Here is a 20096-nt window from a genome sequence, read left to right on the forward strand (position 1 = left end):
TTAGGCTTCAGACTAGGAAAGTGAGGTTGAATCCATGATTCCATGATGTTGAGATACTGAATGCGACCCTGAAATGTCTTTACATTTTTTTTCTCAATTTCCTTGTTTTGATCTTCTTATTATATGTCAGTGGGACTTTTAACTAATATACAAGGATGCCTTGCTTATGTGTGGTGTGGTGGAAACTTGAATCATCATATCATCCTACATGTTATTAAGTCTTTCTACTTTTCGATACTGATTGTTTACTGCTTGTAAGGGACAGATTGGTATGACCAAGAAAAAGAGAAAAGGTCGCATGATGTAGATGTCTCAGCTATTTGTGATAAAAAGTTTATGATAGTTGATTATAAATTCATAGGATGGGGATGGTATGACTGCATTGGACTAAAATGTTGGCTTATTCTCCCATTTTGTATCCATTTATACACTGCTTCTTGTTCGAAAGTGAAAAAATATAATTTCTTTTTTGTCTCGCCCACCAGAGGTGAAGGCGAGACTTAGGGATCCAAATGTCGTCTGTCGTCCGTCCGTCACAAATCTAATGACACATAACTCCACAACCGTAAGTTGCTTTTCAACCAAACTTGGATGGTAGATGGACTAGGGGGACCTGCATGTTATGCTGCAGTTGGAGGTCACATGGTAAGGTCATAAGTCATTTTCAGGTCAACGTTAAAGTTTACATGCAAGACTCTCTTCTGACACCTAACTCCGCAACCGTAGGTCGCTTTTCAACCAAACTTGGATGGTAGATGGACTTGGGGGACCTGCATGTTATGCTGCAGTTAGAGGTCACATGGTAAGGTCAAAGGTCATTTTTAGGTCAACATTAAAGTTTACATGCAAAACTCTCTTATGACACCTAACTCCGCAACCGTAGGTCGCTTTTCAACCAAACTTGGATGGTAGATGGACTTGGGGGACCTGCATGTTATGCTGCAGTTGGAGGTCACATGGTAAGGTCAAAGGTCATTTTTAGGTCAACGTTGAAGTTTACATGCAAAACTCTCTTATGACACCTAACTCCGCAACCGTAGGTCGCTTTTCAACCAAACTTGGATCGTAGATGGACTTAGGGGACCTGCATGTTATGCTGCAGTTGGAGGTCACATGGTAAGGTCAAAGGTCATTTTCAGGTCAACGTTGAAGTTTACATGCAAGACTCTCTTATGACACCTAACTCCGCAACCATAGGTCGCTTTTCAACCAAACTTGGATGGTAGATGATGATGATGGCATGATATGCTGCAGTCGGAGGTCACATGGTAAGGTCAAAGGTCATTTTCAGGTCAACGTTAAAGTTTACATGCAAGACTCTCTTATGACACCTAACTCAGCAACCGTAGGTCACTTTTCAACCAAACTTGGATGGTGGTTGAATTTGGGGGACCTGCATGTTAGGCTGCAGTCGGAGGTCACATGGTAAGGTCAAAGGTCATTTTCAGGTCAACGTTAAAGTTTACATGCAAGACTCTCTTATGACACCTAACTCTGCAACCGTAAGTCACTTTTCAAACAAACTTGGATGGTGGATGGACTTGGGGGACCTGCATGTTATGCTGCAGTCGGAGGTCACACAATAAGGTCAAAGGTCATTTTCAGGTCAACCTTACCTAACTCTGCAACCGTAAGGTGCTTTTCAACCATAATTGGATGGTAGTTGGACTTGGGGACCTGCAGGTTATGCTGCAGTCGGAGGTCACATGATAAGGTCAAAGGTCATTTTCAGGTCAACCTTACCTAACTCTGCAACGGTAAGGTGCTTTTCAACGAAACTTGGATGGTAGATGGACTTGGCGGACCTGCATGTTATGCTGCAGTCGGAGGTCACACGATAAGGTCAAAGGTCATTTTCAGGTCAACCTTACCTAACTCTGCAACCGTGAGGTGCTTTTCAACCAAACTTGGATGGTAGATGGACTTGGGGGACCTACAGGTTATGCTGCAGTCGGAGGTCACATGATAAGGTCAAAGGTCATTTTCAGGTCAACATTAAAATTACGTGCAAGGCTCTTAAGGCAAGTGTTATTCCATCCCAGTCATATTACAATGAAGTTTCGATACAATTCTGTTGCTTGCCCTCGCGAATCACGATATTTCTGGTTATTTTCATACGTGGGCGAGACACGAAATTGCTTTTGCCTTGTTTTAGATTCTAAACTGTATTCAACTGCCCTCAATTTAGTCGGTTTCTTAACTTCACATTTTGAATTATGGATGTGAAAGCATTCCTTTTCTTTGTTTGATCTGCATATTGTTTTTTACTGCATTCATTCATTATTTTTCTAATAAAGTAATTTGGTTTGCCAACCGGTGGAACTCGCTATGATCATGATTACGATGTAACTGTGAGAAAGGTTAATGTTTGTATCATTACGCTATTAACATTCATGAATCAATGTGAAATGTTTGGTTAATTCAATTAAAATAATTGCAGCACAAAGGCTAAATTTTATTCAGTTTATGATTTAAAAATACATAAAATAACAAACTTAGTCATTTTCACATTACCGGTTGTGAGCATATTCAAGGATGAAACTAATGTGGCATAATAATGAATTATGATAAATTGTTTAAAGAAACACCGTCGAGTTGGGTATGTACTTATTATCCCCTTTTTGTGTGTGACTTTCAAGATTTGACACCTGGCTTATTAGGCGTAACTTCATCAATGAAATTACTCTTTCTTTTTCCTGTCTTATTTATTACTTTGAAAATTATATCACATGAATAAATAAAGTCATTCTTCAAGAATTTCTATCATACAATTTTTCATTGTACTGTGAATAGGATTATTAATTTTTCATGTGGAAAGATTGATACTAAAGTGAAACTTATAAAATGATTCTTTTTATGATAATGAATCCGTAGAAAACATTCTTTAATGATGTTTAGCAATTGACTTTGTTCTTTGAATAATTGGCAATTGTTTTTAGGTATATTTATTTAGCAGATTTTCTTCATGGAATATGATTGATAACTGATAATTATTGTCTACAGTTTGGAAAAGAGCTTCCCATCAAGTTATAGATAGAATGTTAAATGGGTATTGGGGGGTATCGAGCACCCCAACTGAATGATCAGCAAAAAAAAAGTTTGATTTCTGTTTAATTTTTTTGTTAGTCAAGTGGTTACAGGTACTTGTTCTTTTCTGTTTGCATGTGTACAGAAATATCTATTCTTGACTTTGTATAAATATATTGAAATTCAGTGATAACAATTTGTTTTTGGTCATTTAAGTGGAAATATTGGATAAGGAGAGTTAAATGATCTGGGTAGCAGTGTTTGTAAAGGGGCTTTCACAATTGCTGGTGCGATCGTTTGTCATAATATATGTTACACAGAATTGCAACCGTTGAAAGCAGTCGCACGACCAACTGTGAAAGGGACTTTGATGGAGAACATCTTTTCGTATGGGGAATGCATGATGGTACAGTCACAACAACGAAGCCACATCCAAATCGAGCGCAATTATGCCTTTGGAAATAACTTAAAAGCGTTCGTCATTCAGGAGTCGGCTTCGTGGGTGTGAATGTATGATCAAAGAAAGTGCAGAGGGGGGGGGGGGTGGAGTTTGGGAGAATACGTGAAGGGGGGAGTAATAGATGGGGTGAGAGGGGAAGAAGGGAACATATCAGGGGGGGGTGAAGAGATGGATATTGCGAGGGGCAGAGAAAGGGAAACGAGAAAGGGGCAAGGAAAAAACGTGGAGTACGAATATATGTACGTGTAAAGAGAGAGAGGGAATGGGGAGTTGACATTGATGAGATATAGAGAGAAAAGTTTTGAAGAGAGATGACGGAAAGAAAACAATTATACAAAGAAAAGGGAAAGTAGATAAAGAGGACGGGGCCAATTCTAAATCTGCATCACTCGATACGTCCCAACATGTAATATTCTCACCATTTCAACATTTAGTCTAGTACTGAAGAGGTTATGACTCGTGGATCTGAATTTATTATAAAAAGCGATTTTATTCAAATATATATACCAATCAGGCAGCACTCTAAATAGAATTCACGTAAACGTCCCCATGATAACACATAAGCTCTGGAATTTCGTAAGAGTATAAAATATCATTGTTTGATAAAACGATAAACTTTAATATTTTCAATAGCATCAATGATATTAATCAGTACTTAACAGAAATTTAATTTGACCGAGACTAAATTTTCATTGTCTTGTACATTGTACATGCGTGAAGGAATGCCAGTGGAGCCTTCCAGTCATATACTTTCAAAGGCAATGTGCCACAGAAATTCTGAAAAGCATCAACAACAGTCATAATGGTTATGGTTCCCTAACCATAATGCAATATTCTGATTACGAGCCTTGTCATTATGCGCCAAATAAAACGGAGACATCTTTATGTAAACCTTAACTCTTAACAACTCCAGACCACGATTATTGCTAATGAAATAAATGACCATTTCTGATAAAATCAAATAGCCATCATTAAACTATAAAAGGTATATATATATATATATACCACGAAAAGTTAAGAAAATTAGTCTATTAGAAGGCATCTATCGTGTAATGACCATTATCCTTTTAAAACTGCGAATATGACAATTTAAACAAAAATTAGAATAATGGTCATTCGCAAAAATATTACTTTTTTTACCTTTGGTAATGTATTAGTCTCCGTGGTACAAAAACAATTATGGTAACATTGTCATCAATTGATACTGCATGGTGGACAACGTTGGCCCTTCTCGGCGACCAAAGACAAGGCAATCATGGGAATCAATCAATGCTTTAGGACCAATCACACTAACTTAATATCTTGCGAAGATTGCGGAAACATTGCATATGCCGTGGGAATTTGTTTTGGACAGACATGCTCCTAATATACTTCAAATCAATTTGGAAATCAAACAGACAGCTAAATAACTATCAAAGAGGGCTTTTGCATGAATTATTTAGTAATGGTGATGAACCTAAAACAATAAACAATTGAAGGCGTATACCGACGATGCTTTCAAAAGGTTTTATCACCTCAATGATGGAATTTCATCGATCGAATCATATGATCGAACTTGTGTAATTTCAATGGTAATTCACTTCTCATATTGTCGTCAACACCTTTAAGGGCATAATGATAAGCTATCAGAATCAAAATTCAGTGATACAGGAGTACCTCAGTGTACCGAAGTTGGTCCCATCTTTCTTTTAAATTACAAATGATGTCTGCAACGATAGCACCTTGTAACATTTCTATATTATGTTGAAGAGTGGAAACGAGAAGCTAAGATTGAGAGGTGAATAAATACGAAACTTTGAAATATCACAGAGCTCTATTAACATCAGTAACTCTGTGTTATATACTACACACATGGTATGTATAATTATACAATAGGCCTATACCCACAAAAGTCTGTATTGGCTGCCACATGCATAAGCCATACAGAAATAAACAAAGTCTTTCATCTAAATGGAAGACATTTAAAAGTCTGGGATTTACATTGTGTATCCGTAAACAAATAGCTTAATCATTGGAGCTTTTCATGAATTGTAAGAAGACTGCTTTGTCCATAGTCCAATTTTTAAAATAGTCATTTCTGGCTGATTGCAAGCAAAAAGAAGACAAAGAGGAAGAATCAAATGCGAGGACTTACAATAGCTGATAACATCTATCGATAAAAATCACTAACCTTTTCATGAAACACTCCCAAGGTCAAAATTGATGTACCTGACAATGACAGTATAGTAGGACTATAACTTTGGATTTTCATATTTTAGCAGGCCATGACAATAAGGCTAAACATTAGTCTGCTTTGTAAGATAATGGGCAATCGTTTGATTACTATGCAGCAGAGCGGCTTAGGATAATACTAAGGACGGCAGATTTGCAAATATCCCTCTCATGCATATCTGGACCTGCACTTTTGGATCAGCCTTGTTATGGCAAGCCAACAAAGCCAGAATTTGTTGTAAAGGTATATGCATATATACCCAAGCAAGCGGATCACGCTGACGGACCACAATGACAAATTTTCAATGTTTGTCATATTTAGCTAACATGATTTGACATGACATCCCGCATGACATCCGAATTGTAGGTGATTTTGTCACTGGTTTTTCCTACTCGATATTAATAAAAAAAAAACTTTGAAAGATGGGCACAAATCTTTTAATGAATATCAAATCAAATTTGCATTCAACAGCCACACTGTCTGAAACTGTTTTAGCAGCTAATAGTTGGTTTAAATATGCACATGTGAACTGTTGATTAAAACAAAATTTGATGCCCAATGAAATCGGGTACTTCTTAATCAACAGTTGGCTGGAAGTCTGGAACTTATATATGCTGGCTAAAAAGAATTCCGAGAGTGATGTTTTTTCTTCCTCCGGCATTGATTCAGACCGACTTGTTGTTTGGATGGATGGATTTTGCTTGGTCGATACTTTGAACAAAATATTCTGATAAAGAACGTTCATGGACTTATACTTGTCGTACCTCCACCCCCCCCCCCAAGAAAAACCAAATCCTGCCAGCAAGATGAAAAAAAAATACCAATATAATCTCCCGAAACCAATGGGAATATAATTAACCCGCTTCACCTCCATTTAAGATAAAAAAATCATAGATCTTTGATCATTAAAAAATGTCTCTGAAAGGGTTTGATAGCTATCATTTCTAATTGCAATTATGTACATTACAGAATTAAGCACATGTATCTACATTCACCATTTTTACCTCTTAACGAAAGGCATAAACGGGAAAATTCGGGTAATCATCACAAATACTGCATATATATTTTTTGTTACTTTTTAGTGTACTTCATTTATCTATTGTGTAGCATATTCTAAAGCCTTTATTTTAAATACATGTAATAGAGAATGGTTTTGATATTCTTTATCATCAACGTATCACTGTTATCAACATCATCATAATCATCATCTTTTATTTAAAAAAAAATTATATTTCAATAAAGAGGATGCATGCACATATGTATGACTAAAATTGATGGCTACTTGATTTGAATATTTCAGCTGAAAGATATAAAGAAAACAAACTAATACATTAATCATAATTACGCAAAATCACGAAATTTCTCCTTCATAAACGTCACAGAACATAATCGGCAACGACACACAGACATGTACAAAATACATCATTATTCGGATCACCATATCATATACTATAGTATAAACATATTCAATGCATAAACAATACTTGCTTTATTATAGAAATGCTTTAGAAATATATAAAATGTTCTTTGACATAACCATGTACAGAAAATTTAATTCACCAAATGCATAGTCTTTATTTAATAATCCACGCTGGAACTGTTTCATAGTTTCTGTTTCAACAGTCATATCCTTTTTTTCTGCAAATATCCGGATATAATGTAAAGTGACATATGTTGGGGAATAAATGCTCACAATAAAATGATTTACAAAAAAGAAGAGCAATAACCCGAATATAACACTGTTTTCTGCGTCTCCCGTCAGTTAGTTTTATCGTCATTTTTGTGAAACGTCTCAGCAGTCGTTTGAAATCCATGTTTGTTTACTTCTGAACCTTTGCGTACAGGCCACCAAAATCATTGGCCTCGGGAACATCTTCTGGCGTTTCCTCGACGCGTTTTACAACGGCATAGTCGTCCTCTTCGTCTAAATCATTCCTCTTGACCTCCGAGTACGGATCATCCGAAATTGCCTCTTCATGAGCGCTGAAATTACCGGACGAACCAACCGCCGAGTACCCGTCTTCTTCGATCATCGCCTCGACCTTCACGCTGCCGCTTGAGTTGTTATCATTCGTCTTCTTCGACTTGTCGACAGCCGCGTAGAGGCCGTTGAAGTCGTCTTCCTTATCTTCATTCTCATCTGTTGTTCTCGGGGAGATCGAGTCGGGCATTGGGAGCGACATCTCCATGGAGTTTGCAATCAGCGTCGGTGGCGCCATGGCGTTCATTGCCGATCCAATATCCTTGAAGTTGTAGGTGCTCGCATTCTGCGCGCCAAATTCGACGTCACCGATGTTTGGGTTGAGATGAACGCCGCTGGGTGTTTTGGTGGGCATGTTGTCGGTCCGGCTTGACCGTGAGGTGGCCGATGACTTGCGGCTTCGCTGCAGAACGGCGAATTCTTCATCCTTGGTGACTTGTCCTCGAGCTGATGGCGGACTCCAAAGAAGACCTGTAGGTAAAGTGGAAGGAGTTTTGTGAATGTTTCGTTTGTTTTCATATGTGAGGTACTCGTATCGAACGTCTTACATTATGTACCTATAATTGTAACTATCGACCTCGTCATGGAGATGACCATCGTCACCATCATCATCATCGTCACCACCAATGATCATCATCAGCAGCAGTAGCACCTGCACTATCATCATTTCAATCTCGTCGTCACTAGTTAGGAGAATCGTCATATTTGTCAGAAATTACTTAGAATTATAATTCACAGACATTGTCCGTCATCATCATCATTATCGTTATCAGTATGATTGGCACAATATTAATTCACTAACATGCGGTGGCATCAACAATGCGACAATCGTCGAACCGCTATCAGCTTAGTTATCAACACATTGCTATCAATAGGAATAACTTTTAATCAACTCGATCGTTGTCATCATCACCATCATCCCCATCATCATCATCACCACCATCACTATCCCCACTACTATCACAAACAACATCTGCAATAACACTATCACCACCACCACCACGACCATCAACATCATCATCCCACTTCCTCTTGGAAATTATAGTATATCTTTACAATCATCACCATAGCAACAATTAACCAGCATTACCATTAGAACTTCTGGCTCCTCCCCATGCAACCCCTCTCAAAGTAACAATACCTACCATTCGGACCGTGCCCGTTGGTTCCATTCCTCGACACCATGCTCCCGTTGGCCCTCATCGGTATACCCATGCTATCCATCTCGATCTCAGTCATGCCGTGATTGACATTACCATCCCTGGTCGAACCTCGGGGTTCATAGTTAGCGTATTTGTTGGAGCTGGCCCTCTTCTTGCGGATACGCCTCGAGTCCCTCTCCGCCCTGTACGATAGGAAAAGTACATAGGTGAGGCAAGATAAAGAGAGAAAGAAAGAAGAGGGAGGGGTAGTGGATGCGTAAAGAGGGTGGGGAGAACGATAAAAACATCATATATTTTAACATGTTTAACAATGGTGTGACTTGATGCACTTTTGATGAATTGACGTTCAGATGCCGAAACGTCATTGGATATTTTTTAAGTTTTATATCTAAAATTTAAATTTCTAACTTTTACTTAGACTTCGTGAATATTCGCCTGGTCTAGTGTTTATTTGGTTTCTATTAAAACACAGAAGGCAATTGTTATCTTACTAAGCTAGGGTCAAGCACGCAAATGTTGTGGGACGAAGATGGACTCTCTTTAAAGGAGATCTTTTTCAAAACCGTGATATCGAATATTCTTTCATATTAAAATGTTACTTTTAAGTTGCATATTGGCGATAATCATTTGAACACATCCAAAACTGAATTACTCCGACTTTATTTTTGTTTTAAATCTCTGATGGCCCATAGATCTAAATATGGTGTTGCAATAAAATAACGTTCATTCCAAGTCAAGCGTGTACGTCCTTTCACTAAATGCAGTTTAGTGTAGATTGCAAGTCAACTTCTCCCATTATTGATTTCCAATTGAGCTTAAGTTTCTTACAATGTCCCATATGACTGCTATTATATGATAATGAGGGTATTACCTTCTTTTCCTCAACCAAATGATGGCTAGGACGAAGAAGATTATTCCAACCAATGCGACGACGATGGCGATAACGAGGGATATCACGTCTGTGAGTGGTAAAAAAAACCCGAAATTATTTTAATAGGATTACTGGAAATTATACACACTTTCGAATGAATAAAGAATGAAGAAAGACTCATTTTCCACACACGACGATATTCTATAGCAGGCATCGTTTGTACTTATTTATTTATTTTAACACACGAGACTAGGCAAGGGTAGTATTTGTTCAACATTATTGTCTGACAACGTTCATTGACTTTGATTGGCTGAGAGGCACAGTTACTATGGTAACTGTCGGATAAAACATCCGACAGGTCTTTTCATGAAATGCTCCCAATTTTTTGTACACAAAGAAAACTACAGATGACACTCGTATTTAAAGTAATAATAATTAAATGATAATTGATAATTGAACATTCAAATCGAATTTAATTGTACACACCTAGTTCACACGAAACACTGGGTGGATTCCAAAGTATGTCATTCCCGTTGTCGATGCAGGTAATAGTAGGTGGGTCGTAGTTTGCTTCGTATCCGGTGTCACAGGTAAAAATAAGAACATCGCCTGGATTGTACTCCGCTTGAGTTCCGTTGTGATGGGTACCAGAAACGGATTGGGGTGGATTACAAACGGCTTGAACTGTGTGAGGTAAGAGAGAAAATACTACGTTAGTGATATGGAGTGGAAACGAAATCGTAAGTGGATCTCAAAGAAAGCTTGGTTCTTCCTACACGATTCAATGCGATCCGACTTTCAAAGAAACTGTAATAACATTTGCTGAATGAACATTGAAGACTATATCATTCATATCAATATTTTGAATAGTGGTATGAATAACATCAGAACCAATAAATCGTAATGACGTCATCATTTACTGCGACTTGAAACCGATTTGGACTTAATTTAACTCCGACCAAACGTCTATAGCAGCATAGCAGAATTGTGAATTTATCATACAGAGCGCCATGTTGAGCTTCAAATAAGATAATTTCACTTATTGGAAGATTCATTTTAATGTTAACTGCGATTTGTTCGAAAATCGCGTCGTATTAGTCGGATCGCGTAGAGCGCGGGGGATACAGTCCATGGTCAACAAGGTTGTACGTGTGACACACTTTACCGTTCTGCATCGAGAACGAGTCTGGTTCCGTTTACAACGGTCCTGAATCGATGTTGACAGTCAAGACCAAGACTTGACTGCTCCTGGTAAATTGAAACGTGGATATATTCACGGATGACAAGCCCGGCCGAGACAGATCTGGGTTGCATGCCATCTTCCACCCTTTCTCCGCATGAGCGGTTGGAACAAATGCAGAGCCCCCAGATTAGACCGTAACGACTCCGCTCTGTTTCCATACAAACAGCCAAGACTTGAACTGGGAAAATTAAAGATGCATGTTGAAATCATGATGGCCTTTTGGAGAGCGTTTCGTCATATAATAATTCATCCATCACGTTGACGGATCTGACAAATTTCTTTCACTTTGATTGACTGAGAGGCAATATTACTATACGGTAACTGTCAAAAAGCAAGGTTTGTCTGAGAAACGCTTCTCGGATCGGAAAATAAGAATTCTTGGAGAGAACCTATATAATCCCTTGTTCTCGATATAATTGGTTAATACTCTATCCTTTCATAATTATGTGTAACACTGCATGATTACATCACTGGTAAACATGTCAAAGCTTCGCGGAAACGGTATGGGCATGGGGCGGTCCCAGGCAGTTCATGCCTGTAATAATGATGATGCTCATTTCTAAATGATTGTGTTGCATAGAGTCATTCTAGTTAATCAGTAAAAAAACATTCCTGCTTACTAAATCGAAATGCATGAAGCCAATGACAATGTTCCAAGTTCTTCCAACCATAGACTGGAACCAACCTCGAAAATCCCATGCCCACTTTCAGATCCTTGAAATACAGTTACAATTAAACGTAGTGCAAATATACATTATCATTGTATTGAATATATCCAAACACAATTGGAATTTCCTCTTTTCATCAAATTCACCGGTTTGGAAGGCTGAGGAAAAGGCTCATTTTAAGAGAATAGTCAGAACGCATTTTATATAGTACTCTTTTTTGAGGAGTATAAAGTGAATTAGTGTTTGTTTGTGTAATTCGACATTGGAAACTTGGTTTAAGATATTTCATAATGTGTTTGGAATTAATGATGTAGCTCTCGACAAACTTGAATTTCATAGTGACCTATAAACGCGAAATAAAAATAAATATGATAATCACGATGATTATGATGGAGTTAATATTATTAATGACATGATAAAGCTAATGCTAATAGTAACACCCTGTTTGTCGTTTAACGGTTTAAGGGATATAGCAATGTCAATCTGGCGCTGTACAGTGGCTGCCGGGCCCAGGGTAAATCGAGCAAAATTGAATTTCGGAGTATTCCCCCTTCAGATATTAATTTTGAACAATAAATAAGTAAAATATGGATTTGATGATAATATTTATGCTGATATTAATAATGTGGAGTAAAAACAACAAACAGACCGGGATATTTTTAAAAGAGGGGGCAAGCAGACATTTTTTCCTTAATCGAATCACAGGTACGGCAGTGGTAACAGAGTTACACGAAATAAATAGGCAAAATGCACATTTATCTTTATATTATAATTTTATATCTCCTCAGTTGTGTGTAAATATTGTAATTTATTTCTTTAAGAACACAAAAATATATAATAATACAGTTACACGGGTTGACGACGACTTCCTCTCTTCTTTATGCTCTTCTTTCTTTCGAATTTTTCTTTCTTTCTTCCTTCCTTCCTTCCTTCCTTCCTTCATTGTTTCATTCTTTCTTTCCGCTTTCTTTCGTTTTATTTTTGCAGATCCTATAATTACGTAGTCTAAAAAAAAAAATCACCGGAGCGGTGGCCTATGTCTCCTGGTTGTACCGTCCCTGGCAATCTTCCAAAGATTCAATACTGACTTATGCACAAAAATAGTCCAAGCAAAACAGGCAGGATTAACGAAAGAGGGGTGAGAATCCAGATCTTTGACTAGTTCGATGACTGATCAAAATAAAAAAAACACTGGTAAGATTGCATGGTATAATAAAACGAGGAAAAACGTTGAAAGGTTAGAATTCCCTTGGAAATTGTTCTTGTAAAGAACCAATATTGGGCCAGGGAAGTTTTCCCGGTTCCCTTACTTCTTGAAACCCCCATACGCACACAACACTGTCATTCTCTCAACTGTTAAAAGTATTTCGATAAACATTATTCATTTAACGATTGATTCTCTGTGCTTTTGTGATGAACACGTACCTCAGCACTTTTAAAAATCCCGCCTGATTTACCAAAATGGTCACTCAAGTATAAAAACCTACTGTACTTCGACACACACGCAATAAAAAATGAATAAAAAGGCGCGTATATTCGACGCGAGGAGGAGCCCCCCCCCCCCCCTCACTGAAAATTAATAACACACTGAAAATTAATAACAACAAATACCTTTTCAGATGCAGTATATAGCTCACACGATCCTTATTCCATTGTGATCATGATGATACAGTATATAATGTTACCAAAGTCTGATTAGAATGCACTGCAAATTGTGAACAACCAATATCTTTACTCTGATGCATATATATTATGCACATAATCTATTCCGAATTCTAAGTTGTCAACAATCAATATCTTAATTTTAGGCAGCATGTATTGCTCACAAAATCTGATTGGAATAAATTGTTATCGCTAACAACCAATAACCTATTGCGATCATGATATTACAGCGTATATTGTTCGCTAGATCTGGTTGGAAAACATTGGAAACTGTTAGCAATCAAAATCATATATGATGCTGTATATTTTGCTCACAAGATCTGATTGGAATAAATTGTAAATTGCCAATATCCAATAACTCATTGAGAACATGATAATGGATTGAACCTTGTTTCACAAGATCTTATTGTAATAGGCTGCAAATTGTTAAAAACCAATATCTTGTTATGATCACAAGATTTGATAGGAATATGCAATTGTAGATTGATCACAATCTGTACCTCATGGTGATATAGTATTTATTGTTCACTTGATTCGAGTGGAATACATTGCTAATGGAATATATATTGTTCACAACATTTGTAAAATATACTGTAGATTGCAAACGACCTGCAGCTTATTGTGATGCAGTATATTTGTTCACATGATGTGATTAGAATATCTTCAACCTGTTGACAACCTAACCTATATCGTATTGTGATACAGTATTTATTGTTCACAAGATCTGATTGGAATAAGTTACAAATTGCAAACAACCAATAACGTATTGTGATTACGAAGATGCAGACCACTTTGTACACATGATCCGAATAGAATCATAAATTGTGAAGAACAAATATCTTATTGTTAGGCAGTATAATGACATGATTTGGTTGAGGCACATAGAAAATTATCAACAACCAATATCTTTTTGTGATGCAGTATACATTGCTCACAAGATCTGTCTGTTAACAATAAAATATTCTATAGTGATCATGATTTTATAGTACATAACGCCAGAAAAAAAAATCTGATTAGAATACACTGCCAATTGTGAACAATAAATATCCTATTGTGGTGCAGTATATATTGCTCACAAGATCTCATTGGATACAAAAATTACAAACAACCAATAACTTATTGTGATCACAATGATGTAGTATTTGTTCACAGGATCTGAATGGAATTATAAATTATCTTTCTGGGCAGTATATGCTGTTGTTCACAAGATCTAGTTGAGATATAATGAAAACATATTAACAACCAATTTCTTTTGTGATACAGTATATATTGCTCACAAGATATGTTTGTTGACAACAAATACTCTATTGTGATCCTGATCATGATACAGTATATAATGTTCTCAAAATCTGACTGGAATGCACTGCAAATTGAGAACAACCATATATTTTGTGTTGCATTGTATATTTCTCACAAGATTTGTTTGGATTAGAATGTAAACTGTTAACAAGCAATATTTTATTGTGATGCGGTATATATTGTTTACAAGATTTAATAGGAATATAGGGTTAATTATTAACAGCAAATATCCTATTATGATAACGATGATGTTGAATACGCTGTTGACAAAATCTGATTGGAAATTGATAACAACCAATATTTTATTGCGATACAATATATATTGTTCACACGATGTAACTGTAATATTCTTTAAACTATGACTAGCCTACGTCTTTGTAATGCAAATTATATTCACCATACCAATATCTGGTTAAAATACTTTGCAGATTGATCTCATCTGTAATGTCATGAAACAGACCATTGTAGATTGATCACAACCAGCTTCCTGTTGTGATGAGATATGCTTTGCTCACAACTAAGATCTTATTGTAAAATTAGTATAGATTAATCTTTATCAAAATTTCTTGAAATGCAGTATGATCGATCAAAACTGACACTGCAAATGTGCTGCATGTTGTTCGCAACGAGATTCTCGCTGCGAGCATCATGCAGTACATCGTTAATAGCAGTATACTAATCACAACCAAGATATGATCAAGATGTAGCTTAAATTATCCATTACCAAGATCTTATTATTAGACTGTTCACAACCAGAATCTTGTTGTGCAGTAATGCTCACAACCAACAATCTAATTCAAATATGCTTCACATTTTTGACAACCAATATCTTGTTTTGATGTATAATTTTGCTCAACAGATCTGATTGGAATATATTGCAAATTAATTGCAACCAAAGTTGTAATGGAGTTTACATCCAAGATCTCACTGAAATACCATCTCGATTGATCACAAAACTAGATGATGCATTGTCGTCTGACCACAAACAAATTATATGGTAATTGTATTCACTAGCAAGAGATTATCAATGAACATTCTTTAATCACAAATATGATCCTATTTCTTTTGCATTGTCGATTAGTCAAAACTAAGACTGTATTGCAAGATTTTGCAAATTGATTAAATTCTAACCTAACTATATTTTATTAAATCATAAACCAGATATTGCCAAACCAATTCGTACTATGATGAATCAAATCACATTCTGTAAAATTTTAGTTTAAATTGCATGTAAAGATTTGCTGGGCCAAGTAGGTCCGTACACTTGCTTTAGCTATTTTTTTTTAAAGAAGCAACTTGCTCTCTCTCCCCATGGGGTATCCGCAGTTTATATTATTTCAGTTTTACACGTTCTCGTTCTCTGTTGCATTTGTTGCATTCTTTGTTGACTCATCTTTTTTTCTTGGTTTGTTTTGTTTTGTTTTTTAGTGTGCATTAGTCTGTCTACATCATCATTCTTTTATCTTATTCTTTTACATTCTAAGACCATCCCTGTTCCTCCTCCCCCTTTCTCCCCCCCCCCCCTCTCTCTCTTTCTCTCTCATGGCTTTGATTTGTTAAGTGTTGCGAGCATCATCTTGTCTGTCAATTTCTTGTGTGACCGTCATTCACCACCGTTGTTTCTGTTTCCACTGCATATTTCTTTCCTCTGTCGTCTTCACCATTCACTACTCCTCCATCAACGAGAGTACGAACAATGTCTCATTTGATTTCAATACTGGCAATTATTCTTTTCTACAGGTTTTAATTCCTAGCACTCAATGGCCAGTGTGGATAACAATTTCGCTTTTAACTCTTTAACAGATGACGAACTATTTGAATTGTTTAGATCTCCTCCCACTAATGTAACCCCCACATATTCTTCAGGTACATATGATAATTTCATTGCTGATGCCATCAGTTCATCGGCTGAAGAGCTGCAATTTGACTTTGATCACAATGACCCGGCACATACTTCCCTTTGTAAATACGTAACCGTTTCCCAATTTAATGATATTGTTAAGAATTTTTATACCAATACATTCTCCCTACTTCATTTGAATATAAGAAGCTTGAGCAAGCACTTCGATGACTTACAATTGATACTGAATAACCCACAACCACAACCTATGTCTATAATAGGTCTTACAGAGACGTGGCTATCCCAGGACACTAACCTTCCATTTTCCTTAAACAACTATAGCTTCATTAACAAAAACAGACAGGGTAGGACAGGTGGAGGCGTTGCTCTGTACGTTCATCATAGTTTTCGCTACTCTATCCATGAAAATATTTCAATTGTCAATGACTTTATTGAATCTCTTTTTATAGAAATTGAGATCACCGGCGCCAGGAATGTAATTGCAGGTGTCGTTTATCGACCTCCAAATTCTAATGCAAATGACTTTACCTCGTATTTATCTGACCTGTTAAATTGTCCCACTTTCACCAACAAGGATTGTTTTATTATGGGGGACTTCAATATAAATATACTGAAATTTACAAACAATAAAATTGCACACGAGCTAGTTGAAACTTTCTTAGCGGCCTCTTTCCTACCACTTGTGTCCAAACCAACTCGTGTCGCAAACTTATCTGCTACGCTAATTGACAACATCTTCTCTAATATTATACCTCATCCTGATTCATGCATAATTTTGTCCGATATTACAGATCACTATCCAATTATGACTTCTTACAAATTAGCACAACCGTCCTTTCGACAAGGTGCTTGTTCCTCAAGACGTAGCGTCAATTTAGGCAATTTAAACAGATTAAGTACAAGTCTTGAAAATATGGATTGGTCTTGTATTTATGACATAGAAGAGGTTAACTCTTGTTACGATAAATTTTGCGATTTGCTTTTAGGTCAATTTGACATTCACCTTCCTAAAAGGAGGAATGACAAGATGAATTATAAAAAGTCCCCTAGACTACCCTGGATCTCCAAATCCATACTTCGCTCAATTAATCGAAAAAATAATCTTTATTATAAATATAAAGCAAAAGGAACAGAAAATACCAAATTGAAATACACATCTTATAAAAACACTGACTAAAATCATTCGTATTGAAAAGAAAAGATACTTCGAAAATAAATTACAACTACATAAACATGATATGCAAAACACTTGGAAAATTCTCAAGCAAGCTATGAATGTCTCAGAAAATAAAGATGTCATTTCAGAAGTTAAATCAAACAACGAGATTATTCAACAGCCCCTCAACATCGCTAATATATTTAATGACCATTTTTCATCGATCGGAAACCGCCTTGCTATGGATATAGCGCCCTCATACAAACAATTTACCGAATTTCTTGGTACACCCAATCCAAATTCAATATTTTTGACCCCGACATCCCCTTATGAAATTATGGATATTGTCTCTAATCTTGATAATAAAAGAAGCTCCGGTTATGATGATATCAATAACGTTATACTTAAAACTATAATTCCATATATTGTTGATCCTCTTGCTTACATTTTCAATTTGTCTTTACTTCATGGACAAGTTCCTGACTCCATGAAAATTGCAAAAGTCATTCCCATTTATAAGAAAGGAGATAGACTGAATATTAACAATTATCGACCTATCTCCCTACTACCATGTCTTTCTAAAATTCTGGAGAAACTCATATATACTCGAACGATTAAATTTTTGAATGATAACAACGTTTTTTCAAATTTCCAGTTTGGTTTTAGAGAAAAGCACAGTACAATTCACGCCTTATTATCCTTTGTTGAAAAAGTTGCTCATGCTGTCGATAAATCTTCACACATGGTCGGTATTTTCCTGGATTTCTCCAAGGCCTTCGACACTATTAATCATGACATCCTACTTCATAAATTATGGCATTATGGCATACGTGGGAAGGCCTTGGAGTGGTTCAGGAATTACCTCTCTAACAGAAAACAATTTGTTTTTCTTAATGACCATTCCTCCAATTTGTGTAATATTAATTGTGGTGTGCCACAAGGAAGTATTCTGGGACCCCTCTTGTTTATTTTATATATAAATGATTTTTGCAGAGCATCTGACATTTTATCTTTCATTATCTTTGCTGATGACACAAATCTATTCTTCTCTCACAATGATCCGCTTACACTTGTTAACATAATAAACTCCGAATTAACTAATATTTTGAATTGGATCAGAGCTAACAAATTATCAATTAACCTTCAAAAAACTAAATATATTTTATTCAGTAATACCATAGATTCCTTACCTTTTGACATTTTTATTGAAGATTTCCGATTGGAAAGTGTTACCTCAATTAAATTTTTGGGAGTTCATGTAGATAACAAACTCTCCTGGAAATGCCATATTGATAATATTTGCAAAACAATATCCCGAAATATAGGCATCATAAATAGGTTGAAAACGTTTATTCCTGTTACTTCTCTACTTACATTATATTCTTCTCTTATACTACCATACATCAACTATGGGATCCTTGTTTGGGGCAATACCCATCAAAGTTTACTTAACAAAATATTATTATTACAAAAAAAAGCCCTTCGTATTATTTCATTCTCGCACCCCCGTTCTCACACTGATCCGCTTTTCCTTGATTACAAAATTTTAAAGGTTCAAGACTTATACCAATTTCAGCTTGGGCAGTTTATGTTTATGTATAAAAATAGTATGGTTCCTTTTGCATTTAATCATTTGTTTTCTCAAAATAACAATTTTCATAGGTATCCTACCAGACAAGCCGATAACTTTCATCTGCCTATCTTAAGAACTCGTTTTGCGCAAAATACTTTTACTTTTATTTTCACCGCCCCCAAATTTTGGAATTCACTCCATAAAGATGTTCAACAGGCCCCCTCTATCCACTCCTTTAAGAGAAAACTAAAAATAATTCTTTTACTGTCTTACCAAAGTAATTAATTAGTTGTATATTTTTAGTACTATCTAAGCACGCTATTTTTGATTTTTTGATTTTATTGTTTACTTCTGCAATTACATCATTCTGCAATTACATCTATTGAGTCACACTCTCGTTGATCCACGTTTGTACTCTCGGTCTTGCCCCCCCCCCTTATCTCTCTCTTTTTCTGACCCTCTCTCTCCATATTATCTGTGTCTGTCTGTCTGTCTGTGTGTGTGTGCATCCATCTCTCTCCCTCCCCCTCCCTACTTATCTTTGCCCTTTCTCTCTCCCTCTCGCTCCCCTTTCAGTACTTTATTCCTTGTCTCTTCCCTCTATTCTTTATCATGTCTGTTTTCTTTTTAGTTTTTAGTATCGTCCTGTATCTCTGTCATCTTTTTATCATTTCTCGCTATCACTCACCATCTTGTTATTATTTCCAATATTCTATTTTAACTTATTGTATTTACTCCTGCGTATGAGTCCCATTTCTCAAATGTTTGATATACTTTCTTAGGGGATCCACGCTCTACAAGCAATGCTTTTTAGTGGATCCCCTCATTTCCATATCAGATTCTGTTAAAACTATTTTACAAATATTTTGTAACTTGTAATTGATTTGTAATCATTGTTATCACATTTCATTTGTTTTTGT

The 20096-nt window shown here is 36.3% G+C and overlaps 1 protein-coding gene across 1 annotated transcript in view; it reads right to left on the minus strand.

The window, feature by feature from the left end:
- Positions 1 to 3953: 3953 nt before the first annotated feature.
- LOC121430531 overlaps positions 3954 to 20096 on the minus strand; it is a 37491-nt gene continuing 21348 nt past the window's right edge. The window contains exons 2-5 of the mRNA XM_041627825.1: positions 10201 to 10398; positions 9715 to 9802; positions 8826 to 9025; positions 3954 to 8151 (exon numbers count right to left, since the gene is read on the minus strand). Of these exons, the coding sequence (XP_041483759.1) occupies positions 7520 to 8151; positions 8826 to 9025; positions 9715 to 9802; positions 10201 to 10398 (1118 nt within the window). The 3' untranslated portion in view covers positions 3954 to 7519. The remainder of the gene's footprint in view (positions 8152 to 8825; positions 9026 to 9714; positions 9803 to 10200; positions 10399 to 20096) is intronic.

This window comes from Lytechinus variegatus, chromosome 17 (genome assembly GCF_018143015.1).
Source record: "Lytechinus variegatus isolate NC3 chromosome 17, Lvar_3.0, whole genome shotgun sequence".
NCBI lineage: Eukaryota > Metazoa > Echinodermata > Echinoidea > Temnopleuroida > Toxopneustidae > Lytechinus > Lytechinus variegatus.